Here is a 26442-nt window from a genome sequence, read left to right as displayed (position 1 = left end):
TTGATTTACAAACTATTAAAAGCCGAAAAGCAGCATTCATTACGATGACACGCCCAATTTGTTAAGCATAAGCAGGAAAGGTAGCATCTTTCCTATAAAGCCTGCACCACATTGCCCTAGGACATCCTAATTCCCGTTGGCGGCGTCCAAAATTTCATTCCGCATTTGCTGCTCGCGTACGCGCAACCGGGCACACTTGAGGCAACTTCGATTACTGCGCGCGTAGCACGCCCTGTGCGAAACCGAGTTGCAGCGGGTGCACGCAATGGCCCCGTCATCGAACGGAAACAGGAACTCGTCGTTGCTGCAGACTTCGCAAAAATACGCCTTGCCGGAGCAAATCTTGAGAAAATGGATGAGAATGAAAGGAATTTTGTGTTAGCCAAAGAAAACATTTTACCCGTGTTGACAAATTTTCCAGGAGATAAATATTTTAAAACTATTTTCAAACATTTAAAAGTTAATTTTAATTTAAAGTCCAATTTCTTCTTGGAAAATGCTGGATCGACCACTCCCAACGTCCTTTGTTAAATTTCCAGGCCACAACTCAGAATGAACTGCCCTAAGAAAAGGCATTTAATTTTTTGGCTTCAAAAGGTTTGCTGGTAGCAGGCAATGTACGGTCAACCAAAAATTAAGAGGCAGGGTTAACTCTGTGTTACCACAGTTGTTACTCTGTAGCCAGGCTAACTACATAAAGTTAACCGCAAAGCCAAAGAGTATTGAATAAAAAACTGACTCTTAGAAGAATATTGAGTTTGAGCACAAAAATTATTGAATTTTTTTAGAGGCTTTTGGTCAAATTAACCACTTTTGTGTTTAGGGAAAGACGTTTATGTGAAAATTTGCACTCGATCATCTAGGGACTGGCTGAACCAACCTTGGCAGTTTTTCTGCATTTGAACCTTCTTGAAGTCCCATAAGTCCCTTTCAAAATTATTTAGTTTAGTTAAGTATTTCATAATTTATTCCAGAATTTTTTTTTTCAAAATTTCCTATAAATTTGCCCTAAAAATTTTGAAAATATCTGGATTTTTTAAAAGGTTCAATAAGCAATTTGTTTTTGGTTGTTTTTGAAACCAGCTTGAGTCAGCTATGTTTAGGCGGGGCCAGACAATGCCTAATGACCTCGCAATTGGGCCGCCAGGATCTATGCCATTCTGAAATAAGTAATTGGAAGCAGCGCGAGAGCTGTCACCACTTACTACCCGGTACTGAGATATGTTGTTCATATCAGCATAAACATATTCTGATACAAACTTTCCCATAATTTCGCTGCCGGCCAGCGGGTATTGGATTGGACCCGACACTCACCACACAGTTCCGAATGTGCCGCTCGAAGGCGTCGTGCGCCTTGCGCAAAAACTCCGGCAGCGTTCCGTTCTCCACCCCGACCAGATCGGCCACACTGTACATATCGACGGACTGCATCAGATGACGTCTCGACCCCCCACCAATGGTATCCCGCACCAGCCGGTGTTCCTCGGCCAGCCTGCACACCGCCAGGTAACGCTTCATCTGGGTCAGTTTAGTGCGCAGCCGTTTGACCACACCAAGGCCGGCTATAAAGTGAAACAGTCGGGGATTGCGCGCCTCCAGATTAATGAGCGGCCGCTCGTACAGGAGACGAATCTGTTGTAGGGAGGCGCGACCGACTTTCCGCGGGACAAAGTCCCAGTTGTTGACGACACGGGCCGGGATGATGGAGGTGTCGTTCCAGTGGCATGCCGTGCAGTAGTACAAGCCGGAGTAGTCGCAGAGGCGCGGGACGACCGCGTTGAACTTTTCCGCCTTGAGTTCGAGCCCGAAGCAGGTGACGGCGGTTGAGATGTCTGCGGAAGAGGTGTTGGATGAAATTATGTAATGGAAATGAAACACTAAGTCTTGAACTTGACTCACTGCAGCTAAGCTGGCAGCCGCACTCGGCGCAGGTGTACTTCTGGAAGGCCAGGCCAATCTCTGGACAGATACACTCGATGGGCAGGTTACGTTCGGTGGTGATTACGTGGGCACAAATCCTTATCACGTTGCGTATGCACTTGTGGTGGACCGCGAAGGAACAATCTGAAACGATGTAGAGGAAGATTTTTTTTAAAGGCGTTATCAGCTAAAACATTCGAGCTATTCTTACCGGCACAGATGTAAGAGGCCTGAACCACGTTCCAAATAATCCCAGAACAGTGATCGCAGTGAACCTTGTACTTCGGATTGTTCCGATTCGCGACAAAGTGATGCCCAAGAATGACCTTAGTCTCCGGTGGAAGTGCATCCGGATCGCTGTCCACGTCCTGCAGCTCTCGCAGCCGGTAGCGCAGCTCAATCAGATGTCGCACCAGCCACTTTTTCTCCTCGGAGTTGTCCTCACAGCGCAGAACCAGATCCTTGCACTTCCCAATAGCATCCTCCATTTCCGGAATCGACGCGTCCCAATCCAGCACCAGCTGCCACTGTTCCCGAATCAATCCGAATGGAATCGCGTGCGACCGGTCCAGAATGTCCTCTTCCACGGACATCAACGAATTGGCCATCGATTCCGCACCAATATCTTGCTCCTCGATCGCTGCAACCGCTGCTCCATTATCATCACTAACGCTGTCACCCTCGTCATCGTCATTCTTCCTATCTTCACCGTCATCAGGCGCCGTCGAAGCGTTATTGTTGTGGTCATCAGCGGCGATGCCGCCGTCCTCCCGACTCCCGAGCAGATTGGTAACCGTGTTCGGTAGGTTCCAGATTCCGTCCTTTAAACTCTGCACGGTCTGCATCGCTCTTCCAAGTTGTTCCAACCCTCAACCAAAACTGATGCTGATTATTCTAGCTAGAATTTAAAGTCTTCAATCAGGCGGAACCCCACCCCTTATCAGCGCAACTTTTGTTGGTACACAACAGAAGAAAAAAACGAGAAGAATGAATCAACCAAAACTTTTTCCTAATCAAAATTCAGTCAGTCACTCTCTCTCTCTCGGTGAAGGACTCGAGTGGGAGAATGAGCGGAGTTTCCGCTCTGAAACGCAAGGAAGGACGAAGCGCGAAAGCATGCGAGAACGCACGTGACTGCCGGGCTGGCGTATAAGAAATGCATAATGCTAGTACGGCAAACAGGTGACTCACCAGCGCGAGAGCGCGAGGAATTGTGCAGGGTGGTTGCAAAAGAATGAGAAATTGTATTTTCGAATTTTTGGTCATATTTTGGGTTTCCTTGTAAAATTATCATATAAACCCAAATTATGACCAAAAATTCGATTTTTCGACACTTTGGCTCAATTCTGAGGGCAAATTCAGATTCAGCGGGCAAAATTACATGGAAAAACATGTATTTAAACAATTTTCGAATTTCGTTAGGGTGGTCCCATAAGGTTTTCCCTTGAAAAATAGACTTTTTCAAATGAAGATAACTTGAGTTTAAAGAAAAACACCCATGAGATTTTTTCAGCGTTTGTAGTGATCTCCTAGATCTCATCTTTCAAATGCATCCTGATGCTTAAAATTTGGCTTGCGCCTTTTCGAGATATTTAAGTTTTATACTTGTTTACCTAAAAATGGCTGTAACTTTTGACCCTTGTCCAAAATGACATGTCAAGGTTTGCTCAGATGCTTTCTATAAATTTGGTCATAAAAGGCGAGATAAAAAAGTAAAAAATTAAGAGATAAAATTTTGGTGTTTTCGACAAAGTTGCTTGGATTGGCAAGCCCAACTTTCTAGAAGACAACAAAATTCCCAAAAAAAAAATCCTGTAAAGTTAGATTTTCAAAATCACCCTAATCGTGAACCACCCTAATTTTCAACCAAACCAAAAGTTGCCCCTTTCCATTTGCAACAACTCTTCTGAAGACACCAGAGCTCCAAAACGTCACCATTTTTAGGAAAATCCATTTTCCACTTAATTTTGCGATCTGGACCACTGTGCATTGTAATGCATTGAAACATCACAATCGATGGAGCGGTCAGGCCTACTGCGTAAAGCTTACCGTCGAGAGGAATCGTACAACTGGATTGATTGATTATTTTTGGTTTTTGAGACATTGAACAATCAGATAATTCGTTATCGTACAAAATATTTAATCAGTTGAAAGAATTTCGAAGATAAATCAAAACAATTTTGATAAGATACCTACATTTTAATTACACTCGCAACAAAATACTACATAAATATCCAAAACAAAATACAGTAGTTGTTCGGTAACTGGGCTGAGAACGTAGCCCAGTCACCGAATGTTGCTCGTTGACTGGGCTGAACAAAACATAACAAGGAGACCACCGATGCATAATATTTTCCAGATGAAGTATAAAAATAAAAGTTACTCAAATTTTTTACAATGCTAACTTTTCATATTTCTTTAATTGTAACTTGAAATTAAACAAAAGTTTGAAAAAACTTATTTATTGAATATTATTTTTGCATCCATTAACCCTCCGGTCATTTTGGTTTGTTTTGGTTTTTTGACATTTGTCTGCTTTTTAACTGGGCTACGGCTCAGTTATCGAGCGCCCAGTTAAAAATCAGCCCAGTTCAACAACGCCCAGTTACCGAACAACTACTGTACAGTAATTTTTAGGTTATTACCGTTATCTCATGGCACTAACGCCTAAATAACATCTTATCAATTCAGCCCTACCAGCGTCATCCACTCTCCTCCCACTGGCACAGCGCACAGCCCACCTTGTCCGCACAGGGAACCCAATCGTCGACGCCGTTCCGTTCCGCGTCAAAGCACCACCTTCGTTCCACCAAACTCGGTCTGCGTTTCCATTTTTTCACGTAACTAAGGTATCGTTTGCCCATCATGTGGTTCAGATAGTCACAGCTCCTGTCGTGCAAATACACGGTGTGCAAAAACCAGGCATTTTCGTGCTGATGCCACGCGCCCATCCGAAGCCCACAGTAGAAACACTGGACCATATCCCGGAATCCGGTGTGGAAGAATCCGGCCTCCGCCATCAGAGTCACCTTGGGTCCGAGCCACTCGGATATTGTATCGAAGGACGACATGCGGCTACGAATTCCGTTGAACTGCTGGAACTGGGCGTGAAGTTTTGAACGATCAAAGTGAGGATCAAAGTCCTGCTCCGATTCTTTGTCGTCGTCGGATTCGTATTGACTCATCGCGTTTTGAAGTTATTATCGCGAATATGTAGTACTCCACTCTCAAACCGGTAACTTGTTGTTTCGGCTACAGTTTGTTGACTGCTAAGAAATTTTGACTCTCAATGTCTGCAACCAATGCTACGCTAAATCTTATCTCTCGGTCGGTTGGATAGGAATACGCAAACAAATACGCGATTACACAGTGTTGCTACTTGATGACTCAAATGTCTTTAATTAAACAATGATATCATCACGGTGATTTTGAAACAAGATTAGTCGTAGATTGTAGAATAATTCGATCTATAATCAACAAATTTCGATACCCAAACACTATGTTTTTTTTTTTAATTCGACGCACAAGTTTCTCATTCTCTTACCTTACGGCTTGGTTTCATCAGGCATGATGTCAAGTTTTTCGAGACCGGCTAGCATCTGATTGATACGGCTCTGTTTGAAAGGACAGTTGAGATGGCTGCGTGAAGTGGAAAGTGTTTCGATTCGATATGGTGTGCCAGGTTGTTTGTTGGTTTTGGAAGCAGCAAGTCTGGTAAACAATAAGGTCCTTTACCTTGTTTGGCATCAGGATTAAAATTTCGGGGAGTTGAGATTCAAATTACTTTCAAACAGTTTAGTTCAGGATGTTGATTCAAGTTAGTAGGACTTAGATGGTTAGTTGAATTGGAAAAGTGTACTATTTCATGACAGTTCTGCTTTTAGTTCACGCAGAAAAATAAGGCATATTTGAATCAACAAAACGTTTTGTTGATTTGAAAATCAAGATTTTTGTTGAATCAACGCTAAACGCCAAAACAATTTTTTCAAAAAAACAAAAGCTTTTTGTGGAATTGAGAAAATCAAGGTTTGTTTCAACGCAAAATCGGCGTTGATTATATTCAACAAAAATTTTGTTGAATCAAACCTCGTACAGGCTGATTCTACAAAATATATTTCTGCGTGTTGTAATGTACGACAAGACTACTCATGAACATGACAGGATGGGGAAAAAGGCCGAATTAATGCTCCCTAGATAAGTGTGTTTTCATCATACGTCTTCCAGTATTTTTTTTTCTTATTTCCTTTAAATTTAGAATACATCATAGGTTCCCTTTGTATAAATCTCCGAATAGTTTAATTTTCTAATTTAATTACCTACTAATTTAATTTCTTCCGGGCCTTTTTATTTTGAATCGTAATTTCAGCTTTCCTTTATTCAGTTTTGAACTTAGATTAACCTTACTGCTCAAGTCATCCATGTTCTTACTACTCACACCTACACTTATTTTCTTTAATCGTCACCCTCCCGTACCCCTATATCTTCCGGTGGTGTTCATTTTGTATGCTATACTAGTTTGGCCACTACCCTTTTTCCACACAAAACCGGACTTGGATTGGATTGAGGCCACGTTTCCCACCATGCTCTGTAAAACGAAAATGAAAAAATAGTTAAACATAGGTTTTTTGCAATTCCGTCGTGAAACAACTTACTTTTCCTGTCATTCTTGAACGACGAAAAAGCCTACTTGTCAGTACCAAAAATAACAGAATTTAATAGCAACACTTTTCAAAATAAATACTGAAAAGTTCTACTTTTCAGCACTCAAATGGATGCTGAAAAGTTGAACTTTTCAGCACTTGTTTTGAAACTTAATACTTTTCAACATTTTTTGATTTGAACGATTTATTGACAAACCTATAGAACTCTTTGCAAAACTTGTTTTTTTTTTTTCAGTACTCGTCGTATTTATCCAACTCGGTAATCTTCGTTGGATAAATGTACGACACGTGCTGAAAAAATCTTCTTTTTGCAACTTGTTACATAAACTACTATTTCCAAACTTTTAAATCGAAGCCCGCCAAGAGGTGGGGTTGGTTTGTAGACGGTTAATTCTTGACATCTTCTACAAAATCATTAGTAACCTATCCTGCTAAAATTTATTTTTCCCCTAATAATTTACACCGACCAACAACATTTCTGCGCATGCTCAACTCGAGGGGAAGCATGAAGTTTTGGGTCCCCAGAAACACGTGCACTTTGAGTTTTTCAAAAATATTTAAACTAAGCCGAATGGTTTTTCTCCAAACTTTGTTTTCTTGTTTCATTAAGGTGGAATCGAGTTATATGGGATGTGGTGCTCACCTAAAGCGCCAACATCTTGGCAGGTTGTGAGGATAAGACACACACATCCACAAGGGGTCAGTCGAGGGTCAAACACAGAAGTGGGGGCACGCAGAACCGATAAGTGTACGTACAAGTGGCGGGTGTGACGGACACTGCAGCGGACCGGTGTGGCCGAGCCCCGCAGGGTGCCACAAATGGCGACGAGGATGGGATCCTCGCATGGATCCCGCAACCGGTAAGTTCGTTCCGTTTATTCTCCACCAGCTGCAAAGGCTAGCGAAGCAAAATAGTTTCAAAGTCAGGTGGAGTATTTAAACGAACGAAAGTGCAGTGACGTCAGCCTCAGACAGGAAGTTTATCCGGATTCACCAGATTAGAAAAAGTAAAGTCGTGTTATAAAAAAATTGTGCAGTCGTGTTGGAAGAGGAAAAATTATGGCATCTTATTTATTGTGGTCGGTTTTCAAATGGGATTCGGCTATTGAGGTCGAAACGACAGGTTAACAGGGTTGCCATCGCAGCGGTAAAAACTGTTCCGAAACAATCTCCTCGTTTGACAAAATGTGCATTATGATGACATAACAAAATCCGAGAAGAACAAAAGAGTATCGGTACAAATTTGCACCTGGTTGAAATGAAGGAAACTGAATCCCAAATCAAAGATGTCATGAGCTTCGAGCTCGGGTATTGGGCTTTGAGCCCGGGATGGAGCTTCGAGCTCGGGTGGGGCTTCGAGCCCGGGGTTGGGCCACGAGCCCGGGATTGGGCTTCGAGCCCGGGATGGAGCTTCGAGCTCAGGATTGGGGCTTCGAGCCCGGGGTTGAGCTTCGAGCTCGGGAATGAGCCTTGAGCTCGGGATTGAGCTTCGAGCTCGGGATTGAGCTTCGAGCTCGGGATTGGGCTTCGAGCCCGGGGTTGAGCTTCGAGCTCGGGATTGAGCTTCGAGCTCGGGAATGAGCCTTGAGCTCGGGATTGAGCTTCGAGCTCGGGATTGAGCTTCGAGCTCGGGATTGGGCTTCGAGCCCGGGGTTGAGCTCCGAGCTCGGGATAGAGCTGCGAGCTCGGGATAGAGCTCCGAGCTCGGGATAGAGCTTCGAGCTCGGGATAGAGCTTCGAGCTCGGGATAGAGCTTCGAGCTCGGGATAGAGCTTCGAGCTCGCTAAACAAACAAAAACTCTGAGCTACGAGCTCGTTGAAAAAACAAAACAGACCTTCGAGCTCTTTAGGAGTCTGGGCCCCGAGCCCGTCGAAAACAAAATCTCCGAGCTTTGAGCTCTTCAGGAGTCTGAGCTTCGAGCTCGTTAAATAAAAACAAAACTTTGAGTTTCGAGCTTCAGCTTCAGAAGTCGGCATTTGGAACTCGTTGGAAAAAAAAGACGGAAATGTGAGCTTAGAGAGACAAAAACAGCTCAGAGTCTATAAGATTGTCAGTCAACTGAGCCACGAACTCAAAAAAAAACAAGCAGCGATCCTAGCAAAAAGTAAATGTTTCGTAAATCAAAACTGAGTTTATATAGGTCTCATAAAAAAGGAATAATATAAATTACCGACAAAATAAATAATTAAAATATTTAAAGTCTCCAGAACCCTAAAATCAAAATAAAAACAGTCAAAATTGAGGGGATCAGCTCAGGGTGCAACATCATCGGGACGACTATCAAACATTCTTGTCCATCACTCTATAAAACAGAGACTAAGTATCATACGGTAATAAACTATTGAATAAAAATATTTCAAAAACATCAATTTACATATAATACATCTCCTAAGGAAGTAGCATTGCGACTTTGTTATTCGATTATATCTCAGGCGAACGGTCATTATGATATCGCTAGAAGTTAATAATAGTTAAACCATTTATATTCTGTAATTCGTAGCCAAGAGCAAGCCAATAGTTTATATTAGTTAGGTTATCGTTATTTGAATACAAAAGGCTACATTTTACATCTATTAGAGAAAACGAGATGTGGTGCTCACCTAAAGCGCCAACATCTTGGCAGGTTGTGAGGATAAGACACACACATCCACAAGGGGTCAGTCGAGGGTCAAACACAGAAGTGGGGGCACGCAGAACCGATAAGTGTACGTACAAGTGGCGGGTGTGACGGACACTGCAGCGGACTGGTGTGGCCGAGCCCCGCAGGGTGCCACATGGGAAAATTAAAAATGTTAGAAATCCAATCAGCAACACATTTTTTGGGTATTTTTTAGGGTCCCAAACAATCTACCAAAACTTGGAAGCGATTAGTTAAGTCCACGATTGGCGCAAATCAAACAAATTTAGTTTGGAAACATATGGGGAAACTTGCATTTTCACCTTTTTGAATTTACAAAATTAATATTTTATTATTTTATTAAACTAACACCGTAGAAGTATAGCCCTGGATGTTCTGAATAGCTCTCCCGAAGTAAGTATGGTGCTACAGTGCGTCACAAAAAAGACACAGAGTTTTCAAAAATAGTGTTGAATTAATCAGTGAAACTCACATTTTCTGCCAACATTACCAAAGGAACCATAAAATTCAAAACAAACATGAATGTTCTTATATTTGAATGAAACTTACGTAAAATCGTTATGAAGAAAAGTTCAGAAGACATTATTTAGTTATGTTTAACCCCAATTACTCGAATAAATAATATTTTTCAAAAATTTCCGCTTGACATGGCAGTGTTGGCAAAAAGTATGATTTTTACCGATATTTGGAAATGTCTGTACAGAGCGTTCAATAACTTTCGTTAGAAAAAATTCAGCACCATACTTTCTTTGAGAGAGTTGTTTAGGACATCCAGGGCTATTCTTCGGCGGTGTTAGTTTAATAAAATAATAATAAAACATGAATTTTGTAAATTTAAGAGTGTGATAATGGAAGTTGCAAAAATAAAAAATATAAAAAATTAAATTATAAGCCATCGTTTCAACATTTTAATAAAAAAAAAGTGTTTTAAAATGCATTATACATTATACTGTTCAGTTTTTTTGCCATAATTAGTTTCCAAAACATCAAGTATTGACGAAAATTTATTTTTTTGCGAAGAATAAATTTTTTGCGGTGCTGTACATTGGAATTTCATTTTAGATTGTTTCAAGTTGATTAAACTTCTATTTGAAAATTTTCTTTATTTTGCTTTTTTCAACTTTGTTGATACGACCTATAGTTGCTGAGATATTGTCATGCAAAATTTTAAAAACAGGAAAATTGATGTTTTCTTAGTCTCACCCACACAACGCACCATTTTCTAATGTCGATATCTCAGCAACTAATGGTCCGATTTTCAATGTTAAAATATGAAACATTCGTGAAATTTTCAGATCATCTTAAAAAAAACTATTCTATGTTTTTTAATCAAGACTAATATTTCAGAAGGGCGTAATATTGAATGTTTGGTTTTTGTATGGAAAGCTACCAAATTTGTACGGAAAAGTATATAGACAAATTAATGATTCAAAATGGCTTCCTTGACCATACCAAAAGCACCAAAAAAGTTTCAGCCGGGTAAAAAAATACAAAAAATAAAATTAAACGCTTTCGTAGAGAATCGCTCACATAAGAAAATACTTTTTTCCTAAAAAAACACCAAAAGTCAGGATCAACTCGGATCGTTTTGCACCCTTGGACAAAGTTGTAGGGAATTGAATTTCCTACAAGAATCTCACACTTGAACAAAATTGGGTGAGACCTGCGCCACCTGGTGCCAAAATTCTGAAGCGATGTATTTCCCCATTTATTTTCGGGATTTTCCCCATATAAACTTCAACGCTAAAAAGCGACCCTTTAACCTTAACCGATTTTTGCCTAAAGAATCGAGCCAGGGGATATCATAGGAGCGGCTGACTGGTTACGGTGTTCGCTTTATAAGCGAATGGTTCTGAGTTCGATGCCCATCTGCTCCCTGCTAGCGCTCCGCCCTTCAATTTTAAATGGGATTTAACCCGTAAAAAAAGATTTTTTCAAAAATGTCACTTTTTGAGGCATTTTGGCCACCAATGCGTTTACCAAAAACATCACTGGCGTGTAGGCCAGATCTTTGCGTATCTTTTGGTATATATAACATTGACATTTGGAGCACCCTGGAGCTCGGTACAGGCCTTCAAAGTTTGGCATTTTTTCGAAAAATCGGCTCCGGCAAAATCAAATGGCGTCTAGGGCGTCGCGAGGCGCGACGCATATCTTTTTTGCCGGGACCGATTTTTCGAAAAAATGCCAAACTTTGAAGGCCTGTACCGAGCTCCAGGGTGCTCCAAATGTCAATGTTATATATACCAAAAGATGCGCAAAGATCTGGCCTACACGCCAGTGATGTTTTTGGTAAACGCATTGGTGGCCAAAATGCCTCAAAAAGTGACATTTTTGAAAAAATCTTTTTTTACGGGTTAAATCCCATTTAAAATTGAAGGGCGGAGCGCTAGCTCCTGTTACGTCCAATCAAGCTCATATTTTGGATTTGAGCTTAGTATGCCCACCGGAACAAACCCTTGAATGCCCGCCAAAAAGTCATTTTTGTTACATCCTAATAACCACGGCAAATAGTGTCCAGGGCATTCGTGGAAATACAATGTCCCATCCCAGAGGGTCCCGGAGTACCAAACCTTCTTAGCATGGTGCTCTCAACGAATACAACCAAAATCTTGGAGCGTATGGTGGTGTGTCCCCACGCTTCTTCCTCCCCTGTCGATTCAGAATTGTGTTGTTGTTCGAACACTCAGTGCTCAAACTCAACCCAATTACGAGTCCTCTCTGCGATACGGCTTTACGCAGTAGGCCTGGCCGCTTTAACGCTTGTGATGTTTCAATGCATTCCGATGCAATGGCGCACTACAAATGTTAATAAATGACAATAAGAGTGCTAGGCGTCATCTAACCTAAGGCACTCTCCAGGATCCCTTCGAAAGATTGGCTGCGCTAGGGTCTGATTAGATTAGATTAGAATCGAGCCAGGGGATATCCCTGATGTGTTTTTTTTATTGTCACCCTAGTGCCCCATTCACTTGCTTCTTCGAAAGCTCGTCATCACGATAACAATTTTTAGACTGACTGGCGACTGATGGAATCGCCTCTGTTCGTAAGGATCACGCTTTGCAAATTAAGCAACATAGATGGTATTGTTTAGATTCGCAACTGCAAAACTAGTGTTTGGACATGTACATGAAAGTTCCAATGTCGCAGAATGAGAGCTATAGGGTATACGATTGAACAAGTAGCAACAAGTGTAGACACGTCGTTTCGCTATCCAATCGGACGAGCCAGCGTGGCGCAGAGGCAAATCTTCTGATAAGATTCGAACGAATCAATTAGTCAACGCAAAAATCAGCTGCTTCGGCAGTTGAAGGCCGAACATTCTCCGCAGTCATCAAACTGCACCCGAACAGACAATAAAGGCTCGATAGTGGTCTAGACTCCCCAACTTAGTCAGAGCTTTTGTTTGCATTATCAGATATTGTTTTTTTTTTAGTATATTGCCCCTCTATAAAAATTCCGATACCCATCGGAAGGAGGCCACTTATCAACCAGAGCTTGTGAAACACCGATCAGCAGCGGAAGTAGCTTCGGAGACGCCATGAGCCAAATCGAGTTCGACGCCGGTCCGTACGAGGAAGAATCGGAGCAGGACTTTGGTCGGTTCAAGTTCAACGCCCGATTCCAAGAGTACAACGGACTTCGCAGCCGCTTGATGACCTTCGACGCCGTGGCCCAGTGGAGTGGACCCAAGGTGAGCCTGCTGGCGGAAGCCGGATTCTTCTACACCGGCATCCGGGACGTGGTCGCGTGCTTCTACTGTGGGCTGCGGTTGGCCGAGTGGAAGCAGAGCGAGAGTCCCTGGTGGATGCATGCCTTGCACGTGCCGGAAGACGGTTGCGACTATCTGAGCCACATGAAGGGTAAGCGGTACGCGGAAAGTCGAGGACGGCGGCCGAGTTTGGCGGAACCAAAGTGGTGCTTCGATGCGGACAGGAACGACGGTGGGGATTGGGTTCCCTGTGCGGACAAGTTGGCTTGCGCGTTGTGCCTGTGGGAAGAGTGGATGACGCCGGCTGGACTGAACTGATTAGAGTGGATTGAGTGATAACAGATCATTAGGATAGTTTGTAGTTGTTTTTTAGTATTTTAGAACCGTAGATAACAAGAAATAAAAGTTTGAAACGACTTCGCTAATTGAAACCAGTTGATTTATCAAAAGATCTCACATGGCCATTCGAATCCGATTGACAAGTGTCCCATATTCGCTATCAGTTCCGACTTAAAATTGTCGCTAATCAATCATAATTGTCCGCTCGTCAACCGTGTGTGTCATGTTTGAAGTGTTTAGGAAAAAAATAAAGTTCCTCCAACAAATCACCACCCTCAGATTGTCGTTTACCTTTGGCGCGAAAACAACCCCGTCCTAATCGAGCGCGCGCGCTCCCAAGTCTTCTAATACCTACTTAGTGCAAGGCTAATTAAACTGTATAGTAAAGTGACCACTTCTACCCGCTGATGTCGCAATCGACTCGACTTACGCCGGCGTTCGTCATCCTTGCGCGTCCACGTTGGTACAGAGCGTTCTGAGGAGCGTAACACACACGGACTCTCGAGAGTGAGCTTCTGACGAGAGAACGTAACTTCTGTGCGAGATAAAAGGCGATAATTTAATCTATAAATAATAATCGGACCGACGACAATAGAAAGCCGGCCACGACAACGTCTTGCGCTCTTCTTTTGAGTCAAATTGTACCAAAACGCTCAAAGTGGTTCAAAAAGTGTGCAAAATTTGGCGAAATAGTTGAGCTCGCAACGCGATGTCCTGACTGCAGTTGCTGACGTCCCGAGACCCGTTAACCGTCAAAACATGGCCGGCGATTCGGACTTTGACGTGGTGGTGTCCAGCCGAGTCGAGGACGCCGACCTGAACGCGCTGGACTTTCTAATGCTGTTCGGGTTCATCCTGACCGTAATCGTCGTTGCCATCATCCTGCGGCTAGTTCTCCAGCTGACCCGAGCCCGCATGCTGGTGGACATCGAGGACGAACTGCAGCATCAACAGCAGCCGTTGCAGCCATCCTTGTTGAGTTTGGTGTTTCCACGAAGATGACACGAAACGTGCTGGTGCTAATCGACGCGAGTAAACAGTGCACACACAAACACACCTTTGAGATGGCGTTAATAACAACAAATCAACAGAAATATAGTACGTTAGCGAGATGAAGCCGTACGGGTATTGAATCTGAGATAAGAATGCCGGCTTCGCGAGAGAGTGGTAACGATAAGGGTAGCATCTTGGATTATGTGTGATTTGACTCGTAGGCTGATGCACGCCAACCCTACGCAATGATAGAGAGATAAACACTGACCTCAAGTGAGACACTTAGTTAATAAGGAAATACTGTTACAGAGCTTGGTAAGATAATAAATGATTAATGTTATGAAACTTAAATAGAATGTTTAACTATTCAACTGATGCTGTTTGTGACTGAATTGGTACTCAACGGCTGGCTTTTTTGTAAGATGAACCACCTTAACTATTATTGCGGCCACTGACCCGCTCGACGGGAAGCACGTGCACCTTGAATTTTTCAAAAATATTCAGCTCGGCCGAATGGGTTTTCTCCAAACTTTCTATGGAGAGTTAGGGCGACTCGTCACTTTTGCATACAATTCATGCATGCAACTTATTTATCAAAAAAAAAACGAGAAAACTGCGTGGTTAGTTTCCTTTGAACAATTTAATATTTCAAGAAGCTATAATTCAACGCCAATCTGCTCATATCTAGAGTTTTGCCTAGAGCGTCCAATTTCCCGTCCCGGGAAAAAAATTCCCGGGAATTCCCGGGATTTCCCGAAAATATATATTTCCCGTTTCCCGGGAAATTTGTAAATTTCCCGGGAATTCCCGAAATTCAAGCGGAAATATACATTTTCAATACTTTTCGGTACATTTTTATCAAATTTACAAAAAATAATGAAAGAATTTAATATTATTATATTGAATTCAATTAACTACTCTTATTGAACTTGCCTCAAAATTAAATGTCAAGGTTTATTTCAGATGATATTAATTTGTGAGGCAATCACAACTGGAAATAGTTCATCCACAGAGTAAGACAGAGTCACTACTGCCATTAGATTTATGGTTCCACTTTGTGGTACATCGCAGGTAGGGTAGAGTAGTCATCAATGAGACATGGGGAACAATGATAAAATGGCTCTCACAAGTCGTAGTTTCAACCAATCAGGATCATATTTGGGGGAAAGGTGTGTCTACTGGATACACGTCTGCCATAATAGTTGCTTTGGTTATGAACGCTCCCTTGAAAAGTTATTCATAAATGTTTGATTCTGGGGTGTGAAAGTAAATTATGGACAAAAATTACTTTTTCGATCGTAGGCTGCCATTTACACCAAAACTAATATTTCTTCAAATTTCTTTCGACGTTCAATAGGGATTGAGTTGGGCTACAATTTCCTTTCATTAGGTTTGGCCAAAATTTAGAATATACCCAGTATCCAGGACTGTCTCATTGTTCCCCACTCTTTTCAGCCCATGGGTAACAATGAGACACTTTGATTTTTCTTCATTAAACTTTTCAAAATCTATGGAAATCTTTCATAACATGAATTAAAAGTGATTTTTGGCATATTTATAGAGTTTTAACTTCATTTAACCAAAAATACAAAGTTGTTTGGTATAAATATACGGATTTTTCAAAATTCAAATACTTTTTAGCATAACTTTTGTTAATTAAAGTTGCATGTTGGCAAAATTGCTCATAAATGTTCAAGGCAAGTTACCTGCAATAAAATAATACAAAAACATGATGTTTTACTAGAAAAATCTTGATTTTCGTAGTGTGTCTCATTGCTCCCCAGCTGTCTCATTGTTCCTGCCAAGTGCGTCTACAATGAGACAGTTGAATAACTCTGGCTGTAGATGTCGGATCGATCTCATATTTTGGTCAATGTTAGAACATATTAAAAGAAAGATAATGCAACAAAAAGCTCATTAAAACATGCTAATGAAAAAATGAGAAAAATCTTTGAAAGTTGGAAACCAAAAGTGTCTCATTGATGACTACCCTACCCTACATCGCACGCCTGCTACCAGCAAACCTTATGGAGCCAAAAAATAAAATGACATTTCTTCGGACTGCTTGCTCTGTGTTACTCTGTGGTTCATCTGTTGGGCTACAAAAAATACGATATTGTGGAATGAACTTAAACTATTACAACTTTACAACTACTTCGTATTATATAAAAGGTGCCCGAAAAAGGCAAACATATTTCAAAAACTCGCTCAAAATATTTGAAAACTTGGAATTGCATAAAAAAAAAATTTCAAGTAAAAGCAGATTTTTGAGGAATATTCAATGCTTATCTACACGCAGAAAAATAAGGCATATTTGAATCAACAAAACGTTTTGTTGATTTGAAAATCAAAATTTTTGTTGAATCAACGCTAAACGTCAAAGCAGCTTTTTCAAAACAACAAAAGACTTTTGTGGAATCGATAAAATCAAGGTTTGTTTCGACGCAAAATCGGCGTTGAATATATTCAACAGAAATTTTGTTGATTCAAACCTCGTACAGGCTGATTCTACAAAACTTTTTTCTGCGTGTATTTATTCATGGGCTCAAACCGGTAAGATTTGATATGGAAAAAATATTTGCCATGAAAAACAGATTTTCTGCATTTTTTCTATTTATTTTTTTGCCATGATAAACATAATTACTGCACTATTTTTTTTTCATTTCAGCTTAATTATCATTATTATTCTTTATCATATTTTCTCTAACTCATCATAGAGACAAATTTAAAAGCAATTTTATGGTTTTTGAGCATTGATTAATTTTACTCACTGTTCAAACACTGTGATTGAAAAAATAATACATACTTCTTAACTAAAAACACGAATCAATATTTGTTTGATATTTTGAACGAATTAAAAGACAGCTTATACATTTAGAAAATTTAAATATTTTCTTGAAATTGTATGTTTTGTTGCAGTCAAGGAACTAATTGATCCTCACACTTAATTTGACCATTTAAGTAGCTATTCCATACAATTTTGTAGTAAAATATTAATCAGAACCAGGATCAGATTTTTTTTGATAAGTTTCAAATTTCCCGGGAATTCCCGGGATTTCCCGGGAAATTTGTTGAAAATTTCCCGTTTCCCGGGAATTTTGTAACCCCGGGAAATTGGACGCTCTTGCCTTCCTCACCTCACTGAGGAAAGGCTATAAAATCACTCGAAAAATGAACTTCTTAAATAGGCCTCTTAGACCCACCTTCACGTATTATACATATCGACTCCGAATCAAATTCTGAGCAAATGTCTGTGCGTGTGGATGTACGTATAATTTTTTTTTAGTTATTGGCATTTTAGTGAAAAAATAGCAAATTTTCAAACTCAAATAAAAAAACAATAAAAAAATGTTCCATCCAGATATCAACTCGCTTCGACCTGCAGCTTGTAAGGGACATCTGGGACTACCATCTGAGACTGAGAACGCTTTGGGTAAGGCAGTTTTACGTATTAAATAAACACTTTTTCTTTAAGTGATTTTTTTGGTTGTAAATTTTTGCTCGGGGGACCCTTTAGATCAAATTTTCCGGTAATAATTTCATGATATTCGTGTTCCTGAGACAATTTCACGATAGAAACATGCTCAAAAAAGTTTATTTCCATCCATTTTGACCCTTTAAAAAATAAAAGTAAAAAAAAAAATTAAGAATCTGCCTTTTTCTGGTGTCATCTAGTATCCTTGGAAACGAACTTGATTTTCAATAAATGTGAATCGAAGATTTTTTTTACTCTCATTTTTTAAATGGTTAAAATTGATGAAAATAACAATTTTTATGCATGTTTCTTATGTGAAATTGTCTCAGGAACACGAATATGATAAAATAATCACCAGAAAATGGGATCTAAGGGGTCCTCCGAGCAAAAATTTACAACCCAAAAAATCACTAAAAGTAATATGTTAAACTGCCTTACCCAAAGCGTTCTCAGTCTCAGATGGTAGTCCCAGATGTCCCCTACAAGCTGCAGATCGAAGCGAGTTGATATCTGGATGGAACATTTTTTTATTTGAGTTTGAAAATTATGCTATTTTTCCACTAAAATGCCAATAACTCCCTTCAGATTCAACCAATTGGGATGCTTTTTCCTGCATTTTGTTGCATTTTCTAAGCCCTTTCAGATGCATTTTGAATTTGGAAATTAAATTGATTTTTGCCTAAGTTATAGCCTTTTTAAGAATTTTGACTTTTTTGAACCACCAAACTTGTGTCCCGATTTGCCCCACTTCCCGTTGACCTAGAGTGCTCATATTTTGGCCAGAAGCTAGTTTTATATGTACAAACAACCCCTGAAAATTTCAGGCAGATTGGTAAGGCCGATGCGAGATGGGTATGCTTTGCTCGTGGACTCGATCTTAAGTTTTATTTATGCACATTTTGAAGGCCAGATCTCAGATATTTTGATGAAAACGTTATCCGGATGTTTCATGTGACCTATCTTTGGATAGGTAATAAAAAGCACAAATTTTATTGGAGATCTGACTACCCTATCATAATTTCTAAGTACATAAGTGCCCTACAATATGAAAATCTGATTACCCAATCTAGAGGTATGAATAATGAGTCAAATTGATAACACTGATAAACACCGCCCTTTTGTGACTATTTTGGATAGCACCCTTTAAATTTGAGGAAGGCACCAACCACCTAAGGGTGGATTAAGTAACATTTTTTAAAGGTACTATAAACATATGAAACACTATAGCTTATAGGACCATTGAAAAAATCCAGGTATGTTCTTTTTACATTATCGCTGATAAGAAGGCACTACGACGGAAAATATGATTCAGTTAATTGACTTTGCATGATATTTTTTTGTAACCGCGACATCAGAGCAAGCAAAACAATGTAAAAGGGCCGAAGCCGAAGTGTAAACAAAGAGTCTGTCCTGCTCACGTCAGTTGATGTTTACATTAAGAGGCAGTATTTATAGATTCTGCTCGGTTTGTTCTAGAGATCGTATCGAGGTGCTCCGATTTGGATGAAACTTTCAGGGTTTGTTTGTCTATACATGAGATGAACTCATGCCAAATATGAGCCCTCTACGACAAAGGGAAGTGGGGTAAAACGGGCATTGAAGTTTGAGGTCCAAAACACATGAAAATTCTTAAAATTGCTCGCATTTCCGTAAAACTTCATCAATTCCAACTCTCTTAGATGCATTCGAATGGTCTTTTGAAGCCCTTCAAAATGTGCTATAGACATCCAGGATTGGTTTGACTTTTCTCATAGCTTTTGCAAATTAGTGTTAAAAATGGATTTTTCAAAACCTTAATAACTTTTGGCAACAGCCTCCAACACCCATACTCCCATAGGTCAAAAGTTAGGGAATTTCATGGACTATAAGCCTATGGTATTAACTTTTTGGCCAATCGCAGTATTTCTCATAGTTTTACGATTTTTCTAGAACAAACATTTTACAACGTTAGTTTTTGCCCTGTAGGCCAAGAAAAAGGCACTTTTTGGTCTCAATTTTGTCATATTCGGAATCTTCGGACAATTTCACGTAAGTTAGAAGTATTGGAGTTGTAATTTTGATTTTAAAAATAATTAAATAAAACATTTTTGAAAAAAGAAATAGATCTTATTTACTCTATGATCAATACGTCAAATGCTGTAACAAGTAGGCGAAAACTTGTTTTACCCCTAACTCGACAAAATGCTAAACAATATTTTAATTAATTTTAAATGGCATTTTTTCCAATCAAATTCAAAATTCTAACACCTCAATCTAATGTAAAATTTTCTGAGGATTCCGAATATGTCAAAATTGAGACCAAAAAGTGCCTCTTTGGAGGCCTACAGGCCAAAAAACTAACGCTGTAAAATGTTTGTTATAGAAAAATCGTAAAACTATGACAAAAACTGCGATTGGCCAAAAAGTTAATACCGTAGGCTTATAGTCCATGAAATTTCCTAACTTTTGACCTATGGGAGTATGGGTGTTGGAGGCTGTTGCCAAAAGTTATTAAGGTTTCAAAAAAATCCATTTTTAACACTAATTTGCAAAAGCTATGAGAAAAAGTCAAACCAATCCTGGATGTCTATAGCACATTTTGAAGGGCTTCAAAAGACCATTCGAATGCATCTAAGAGAGTTGGAATTGATGAAGTTTTACGGAAATGCGAGCAATTTTAAGAATTTTCATGTGTTTTGGACCTCAAACTTCAATGCCCGTTTTACCCCACTTCCCTTTGTCGTAGAGGGCTCATATTTGGCATGAGTTCATCTCATGTATATCCAAACAAACCCTGAAAGTTTCATCCAAATCGGAGCACCTCGATACGACCTGTTTCACATCGGTGAAAAACTCGCTCTTAAGAACGAGCAGGATAGACTCTTTGTTTACACTTCGGCTTCGACCCTTTTACATTGTTTTGCTTGCCCTATTACAATGTATTGCTAGCAGCGATGGAATAATCATCATCAAAAGAAAATCTTTGGATGTTCATCAAGAGAAAAAATCCGAATGGAGCATGGCTCTCCTCTCTCGCGCACGAAAGATCGGTAAAAAGAATCTAAAAATATCATCATCTTGATTATTCGGCAGAACATCTTTTTCACTACTGCACTTGCAAGTGTAACGTCACACGTCGAAAAATGACGTGTCACATTTTGTAGATGGGCAATGTGTGTAAACAAAGTGAAATAAATATTACTGATTGATGCTGACAAAGAAATTCACAAAAAATCATCAGCAGATTGATTTTCTTTAAGAATTTCGGGAGCGATTTTCTTTTGCGTGATTTTTTCGCGATTATTCCATCCCTGATTGCTAGAAAGTTTCTTCTTTACTACACGGAGAAAAAAGAGTCCCCAAAATCGTGAACAAGTGTTCATGAAATTCTGTACCACGACTTTGGGAACGCACATTTCTCCGTGTAGAAGATAATTATGTTCAATTTAAAAGCTAAATAAAACAAAACTCGAAATTGCTCCGATCGGATCCAAATGTAATCCTTTGGCTTTGCTTGAGTATTCCAAAAATTTGCTATTTTCGAATATTTATTTAAATTAGGTAAGGGACCATCCATAAACCACGTGGACACCTTAGGGTGACGGGGTCACTGGTTGTGCACGAATAGAATTGGGTTTTTCGTGTGTTTGACCAGCTCAAAATAAAAAGGGACAAAAAGTATTACTTTTTGATACAAGTGCTGAAAATGTGAACCTGAAGGTGTTCACGCGTTTTATGGATGGCCCCTTATTTGGAAGATAAATCTTAAAACTAAGCTATACAACTGAACCTCCTGAAGGGGTCATTGAACTTTGAAATTAATTTTAAAAAATAATAAAGTTGAAACCACACGGCGAATTTCCGTGGCAGTGGCTGAGCGGTACTCTACCGGGACAAGCAGACGTTACCGGTGATGATCTCTTCACACTTGCCGAATTTTTCGCTCTTGCTGGCGGGATGCTTACGCGTTTTCGTGCCTGCCGTAACAAGGCAGATCAATTCCAAGCTCTCAGTGAGCTGATAATGAAGCACATCTTCAACGGACGTTCAATCTTAAATTTGTTCGAAACACTAACGATTAAATGTTATGCTTTTAATAATCGCATAACAAAACTTTCTAGGAAAACATGTCATGAACATTTCGTATACTAACTTACTACAGTCGACTCTCTGGTTGTCAATATCCAAGGGACCGTCGAGGAAGAGAATCATCAGTTTACAGAACGGTGCAAAATGAAGACTCGATTGAAAATATGTTTTTCTTGGTACCCAGCTATGGGATAGAATCATGGCAACGTCCAGCAAACAAAAACAAACTAATGTCAAACACCTTTCAAAGCTTCGTTTCGCAAAGAAAAATGTCTATGCAAGCCATGAGATAGTGACAATATTGACAACCGGAAGAGATTTTTAAAGCAAACAAAATCCAAGGGACCGTCGAGGAAGAGATCCTTCAAGCAAGAGAAAATATCGAGGAATAAAGCCAATCGACGCATGCAGTTTGAAGGGACTGAAGAATTCATCGATAGATGGAGCAATATTGATATCGAGAAGATCGACAGCCAGAGAGTCCACTGTACATGTTTTATAAATATTAATCCAGAGCAACATTTGAAAGGGGCGGTACGACATTGCTCTTACAGAAATGAACCCAGTTTAATGGTATTCATCTTCTGGGTTTTACATGAAAACATGAAAATCAGAATAATATTCAATTTCTCAAAATGTTTCTTTCAGATCTTCATTTTATGTAGGTATATGATATTTACAAGAAAAAAAAATTGCACTGCGGTTAAGTATACTGGAAATGATTTTTTTTCTAGTTTTTTTTTATGAACCTAATTAACCAAATTGTTCAAAATTGTTTTCTAGGTAATTTTGTTCTCAAACTATTTTTTAAAATGTCGCTCTAACACGGATGTTAAGTTGAAATGATACTTTGATTAATTATAAAAGTTTCAGCAACTACACTCAAACCCCGATGGTTGGTCACTTTTTCGTTGGACACTTTTTTAGTTTGTACCCCGTTGGTTGGTCAAAGTCAAACTAAAAAGTGACGAACTGTCACTTTTTACACGGCGCTCACGCACACTATCAAAACACACGTTTGGTAGTGTGCGTGAACTCCGTGTAAAAGGGGTGTCAAACTAAAAAGTGACCCCGTTCGTCTGACAACAGTTTGTGTCAAACCATCGGGGTTTGAGTGTACTTAGGCTATTTCTACACAAATTTTGAACGAAAAAAATCGTGACTTCACCTTACAAATAAACTTTTTAACATAAAAACTTAAAAATCTCATTAAAGCGGCCTGTTTTTTTAGTGTATTTTTTCAGAAATCCCGTCCAATTTTCTACAAGTTTGTCTTTGACCACTTTTTAATACGATGCAACGGCTTTGAGATACAGTAATTTTTAAGTAATAAAATAAAAAATATTTAAATAACATACGCCCTTCTCAAATGTCATTTTCGAATGCAATTGGCTCCATATACAGTATGTTTATTTAGCAATACTATGGTAATATATTGACATTTAGTTGAATTAAAAGTTTGCAAAATTAAGTTTAGATAAGTTTTATATAAAATTTCCAGAGTTAAATAAACTTTTATACTAAGTAGTTAGTAAACTTATTATTCAATCCAAATTATTTTTTTAATCAGTCAAGGATGCCTATTTGGAGTTGGGAGACTGGATTTATGGTGATTTGTCAACAAATAACATTATTTATGTTAATTTTTCGAAAGGTGTACAAACTTTTTTTGCACCTTTTTTATTTTTGTAATAGTATTTGTTATATAACTTTTCATAGAAATCATCTTTTCATGAGCTTTTTGTAGCAAAATGTTTGGCATGAGTTTCTGAACAAAACGTAGTACTAGGTTCCTGTCAAACTTTAAATTTTTTACATGTTTCATCACAAAATGTGCATAGTGCCCAAGGGGTGTAAATACTTTTTTTACATACTGTACACAAAATGTCTTATCGAGGTTTTTAAGCGAAGATGGCGTTCGAATGGTGAACGCCCGAAATGTCAAAATCGCGCAGTGGTACCAACATTACGGAACAAGTGTGCCATGGCATGACAGCCACATTGTTTTCTAATGTTGGTGCTACTGCGCGATTTTGACATTTCGGGCGTTCACCATTCGAACGCCATCTTCGCTTAAAAACCTGGATATAATGTCTACAAAGCTACATTGAAATTGGAGAGGGTCGGGTACAAGATTACCATAAAAATTCCTGATACGAGATGGAATTGCTCATTGCCGACGTTGACATTTCTGGCGTGCGTAACGCCATTACTATTCGTAACATCCTCCATGTTTAAACATCTGGATTCAATTTTTGTAAAATAGTGCAACTTTGCGTTGCAGTATCTGAAACAATTGTGTGTGTGGCAAAGGATTGGGCATAATTAGCAGAAAAGCTATTGAAAAAAAAACTTTTTGTGATGTTCTGGATCATAAGAGAACTCCTTGGATACCTAGTTGTAAGATTTGAGATGGAAATAAAAAAAAACTACTAAATAGGCGAATACTGTATTTATTGAATTTCTCATGGTTAAGGGTTGGCTACAATACACAAACAGCAAGTAAAGTTTTTACTTCATGTAACATTTTATATATGTCAAGTCGTCTCAACTTCACTCATTCCTGCTCTCATCAAACAATTCATTGCTCAGTCCGTAAGGATAAAAATATGCGCCCCAAAGGCCCTTCGCGCCGGGACGCGTAACACATCTACTATGGCAAACCTACTTCCTACCTCGGTGAGAGCCCACATTTACTCGACACCAACGCAATCCTCGACGTGGTTCTGCAGGGTGGTCAGATCGCGATACGCATTGTTACACAGCGGACAGTGCAGGATCGACGGGACAAACTCTTGCTCTTCTGGATCCGGCTGCGGTGGATTCGCTCCAACTCGGCTCGGTCCAGGCGTTTCGGTCGGTGGTTCCGGAACGCGTTTGTCCAGCGCCTCGTTGGCCGCCTTGGTTGCGTTCTCCTGGGCGACTCTTCTGAAAAAGGGAAGTTTGGTTTAAGAGAGAAGTCTAATTGGATTAGATTAGCGCAAACTAACCCATTCTGGACCTCTTCTATAAGTTGTTGGTTGCGCTTCTGCAGCAGCTTCAAATCTGCCAGTATGCGGTCCTTCTCGCTGGCTAGCTCGGCGCGGGCGGTACGTTCCGCCTCAAAGTCGACCTTGTAGATGTCCAGTTGTGCGGTGAGCACGTCTACCTGTTCGGCAAGCGTTTTTAGCTCGCGGATATTTTCCGCCAGCGAAACGTCCTTGGTTTCAATGTCTCGAGCCTGACGGGCCAGCTCGGTACGGTGCTTTGCGTGCAGTTCCTCGGCGGCGGACAGGTTAACCTTCAAGCAGTTGATTTCGTCGACGAAGACATTTTTCATGTCATCAAACTCAAGATTCCTAGCCACCACGACCGACATCTCTCGCTGCAGCACCTTCAACTGACGCTGGTGTTCCTCCTTGGTGATGTAGTCTGCGTCCGCACCGACATCATTTCCTCCCGCTTTTGTGGCCCTAACCACCACAAACTCCTGCTTCTCCAACTCGAGGCGCTCGATTTGTTTGGCCATGTTCTGCAGAATCGACTGCTTCTCCGAAACGGCTTTGCGCAGTTCGTCCAGTTCGGCCGTTGCGTTCAGCCGTTCTGCCTCGACCTGTTGCCTGGACTCATCCAGCGACTTCTGCAGGGCGATTCGCTCCTCCTGGAATTTCTTCGCCTGATCCGTGGCGCGTGTTTCGGCCAGTTGAAGGGCCTGCTTGAGCGTTTTGTTCTCCGCTTCCAATCCGTCCAGTGCGGCGCGTTGCTCGTCGATGGTTCTGACCTGTTCGGCGTACTTTGTCTTCACCTCATCCTGCCACTTCTGTATGTTGGTAAAATTCTTCCGCATGGCCACGTTCGCCTTATGCAAGCTGTCCTTCATTTGGCCATGTTCGTTCAGCAAGTGCTGAAGAGCTTGCACCTCATCGATCGGCATCGACGAAGACGATTGCATCAGGCTGGGAAACGCCTGCAGCAGGCTGGACTTGGTCTCGCCCATAATGATGCTCGCGGCCAACGGATTCGCACCGCCTGGTGGTGCCCCCACTGAACTGGCCATGCTGCTCGCGCCGGATAACGGGAGACGGAACGATCCGTTCGACGCTTCCTGTTGCGAAATCGAGCACTTTGGCGAGTCGAACTTCGGTTTGAGTGATTCACCAGCCTGTATTAGACTAAAATTGCCGGAGTTGATCTGGGTCGTGGTGCTTTCCGTCATCTTTTTCGACTGGGGCTGCCCCAAACTGCTGCCACTCTCCAGATATTGCTCCATCGACGGCGTTGGGGTAGAACCCAGCACAATGAACGATTCCTCGTTATCCGACATGTTCTGAGAAATTGCGCTGTAAGAAAAGAGAGAAAAATTAAACTATCTACCTGTTCTGAGCCTATTTTTTACCATAATTAGAAATCGCACTCTGGTGCTAAATTTAGCTCCACTCGAAAAAAAGAAGAAAAACTGCTTACCTGTGCAATTATGTGCAGCACCTGCGATGAGACACTGTTGTGATTTATGAGCTTTGCTGCAGCGGTTGTTCCCGGGAAGGATTACGACAGAAATTTGCACTTGAATCGCGAACCGACCGGACTGACTCAACTGCGCTCTGCTGATTGTGGAATTTTTGGTGTTTTTGTTGTCTTTTCTTTTTCGTTCGCGAG

At 40.5% G+C, this 26442-nt stretch overlaps 3 protein-coding genes across 3 annotated transcripts; 1 reads left to right on the top strand and 2 right to left on the bottom strand.

The window, feature by feature from the left end:
- LOC6038807 lies at window positions 1-26442 on the bottom strand. The gene is made up of 8 exons (XM_038261169.1): window positions 26251-26442; window positions 24798-26126; window positions 24504-24735; window positions 4631-5021; window positions 2132-2788; window positions 1900-2064; window positions 1315-1832; window positions 1-342 (listed from the first exon to the last, which is right to left on the bottom strand). Exons 2-8 carry the CDS (start codon window positions 26108-26110, stop codon window positions 127-129), a joined length of 3492 nt encoding a protein of 1163 aa, XP_038117097.1. The 5' UTR covers window positions 26111-26126; window positions 26251-26442; the 3' UTR covers window positions 1-126.
- Window positions 4105-5638, bottom strand: LOC6038806 (inhibitor of apoptosis protein). The gene is made up of 2 exons (XM_038259863.1): window positions 4550-5638; window positions 4105-4172 (listed from the first exon to the last, which is right to left on the bottom strand). The coding sequence occupies exon 1, from the start codon at window positions 5103-5105 to the stop codon at window positions 4623-4625; it is 483 nt and encodes a 160-aa protein (XP_038115791.1). The 5' UTR covers window positions 5106-5638; the 3' UTR covers window positions 4105-4172; window positions 4550-4622.
- On the top strand, window positions 12413-13363 carry LOC6038805 (death-associated inhibitor of apoptosis 1). The gene is made up of 2 exons (XM_038259862.1): window positions 12413-12593; window positions 12657-13363. Exon 2 carries the CDS (start codon window positions 12762-12764, stop codon window positions 13248-13250), a length of 489 nt encoding a protein of 162 aa, XP_038115790.1. The 5' UTR covers window positions 12413-12593; window positions 12657-12761; the 3' UTR covers window positions 13251-13363.

The sequence above is a fragment of the Culex quinquefasciatus genome, chromosome 3 (genome assembly GCF_015732765.1).
Source record: "Culex quinquefasciatus strain JHB chromosome 3, VPISU_Cqui_1.0_pri_paternal, whole genome shotgun sequence".
Lineage (NCBI taxonomy): Eukaryota > Metazoa > Arthropoda > Insecta > Diptera > Culicidae > Culex > Culex quinquefasciatus.
Note: the sequence above shows the minus strand (reverse complement) of the source record. Positions and strands in the feature narration are given on the sequence as shown.

Bases quoted from the DNA above. Each gene is read 5' to 3' on its own strand.
- LOC6038806 (XM_038259863.1), bottom strand. From the start codon at position 5,105: ATGAGTCAATACGAATCCGACGACGACAAAGAATCGGAGCAGGACTTT.
- LOC6038807 (XM_038261169.1), bottom strand. From the start codon at position 26,110: ATGTCGGATAACGAGGAATCGTTCATTGTGCTGGGTTCTACCCCAACG. The intron at 5,022-24,503 runs TAAATGTGGGCT...CTTCACGCCCAG, and splicing joins AGGATTGCGTTGGTGTCGAG to TTCCAGCAGTTCAACGGAAT. The intron at 2,065-2,131 runs GTAAGAATAGCT...ACATCGTTTCAG, and splicing joins GGCCTCTTACATCTGTGCCG to ATTGTTCCTTCGCGGTCCAC.
- LOC6038805 (XM_038259862.1), top strand. From the start codon at position 12,762: ATGAGCCAAATCGAGTTCGACGCCGGTCCGTACGAGGAAGAATCGGAG.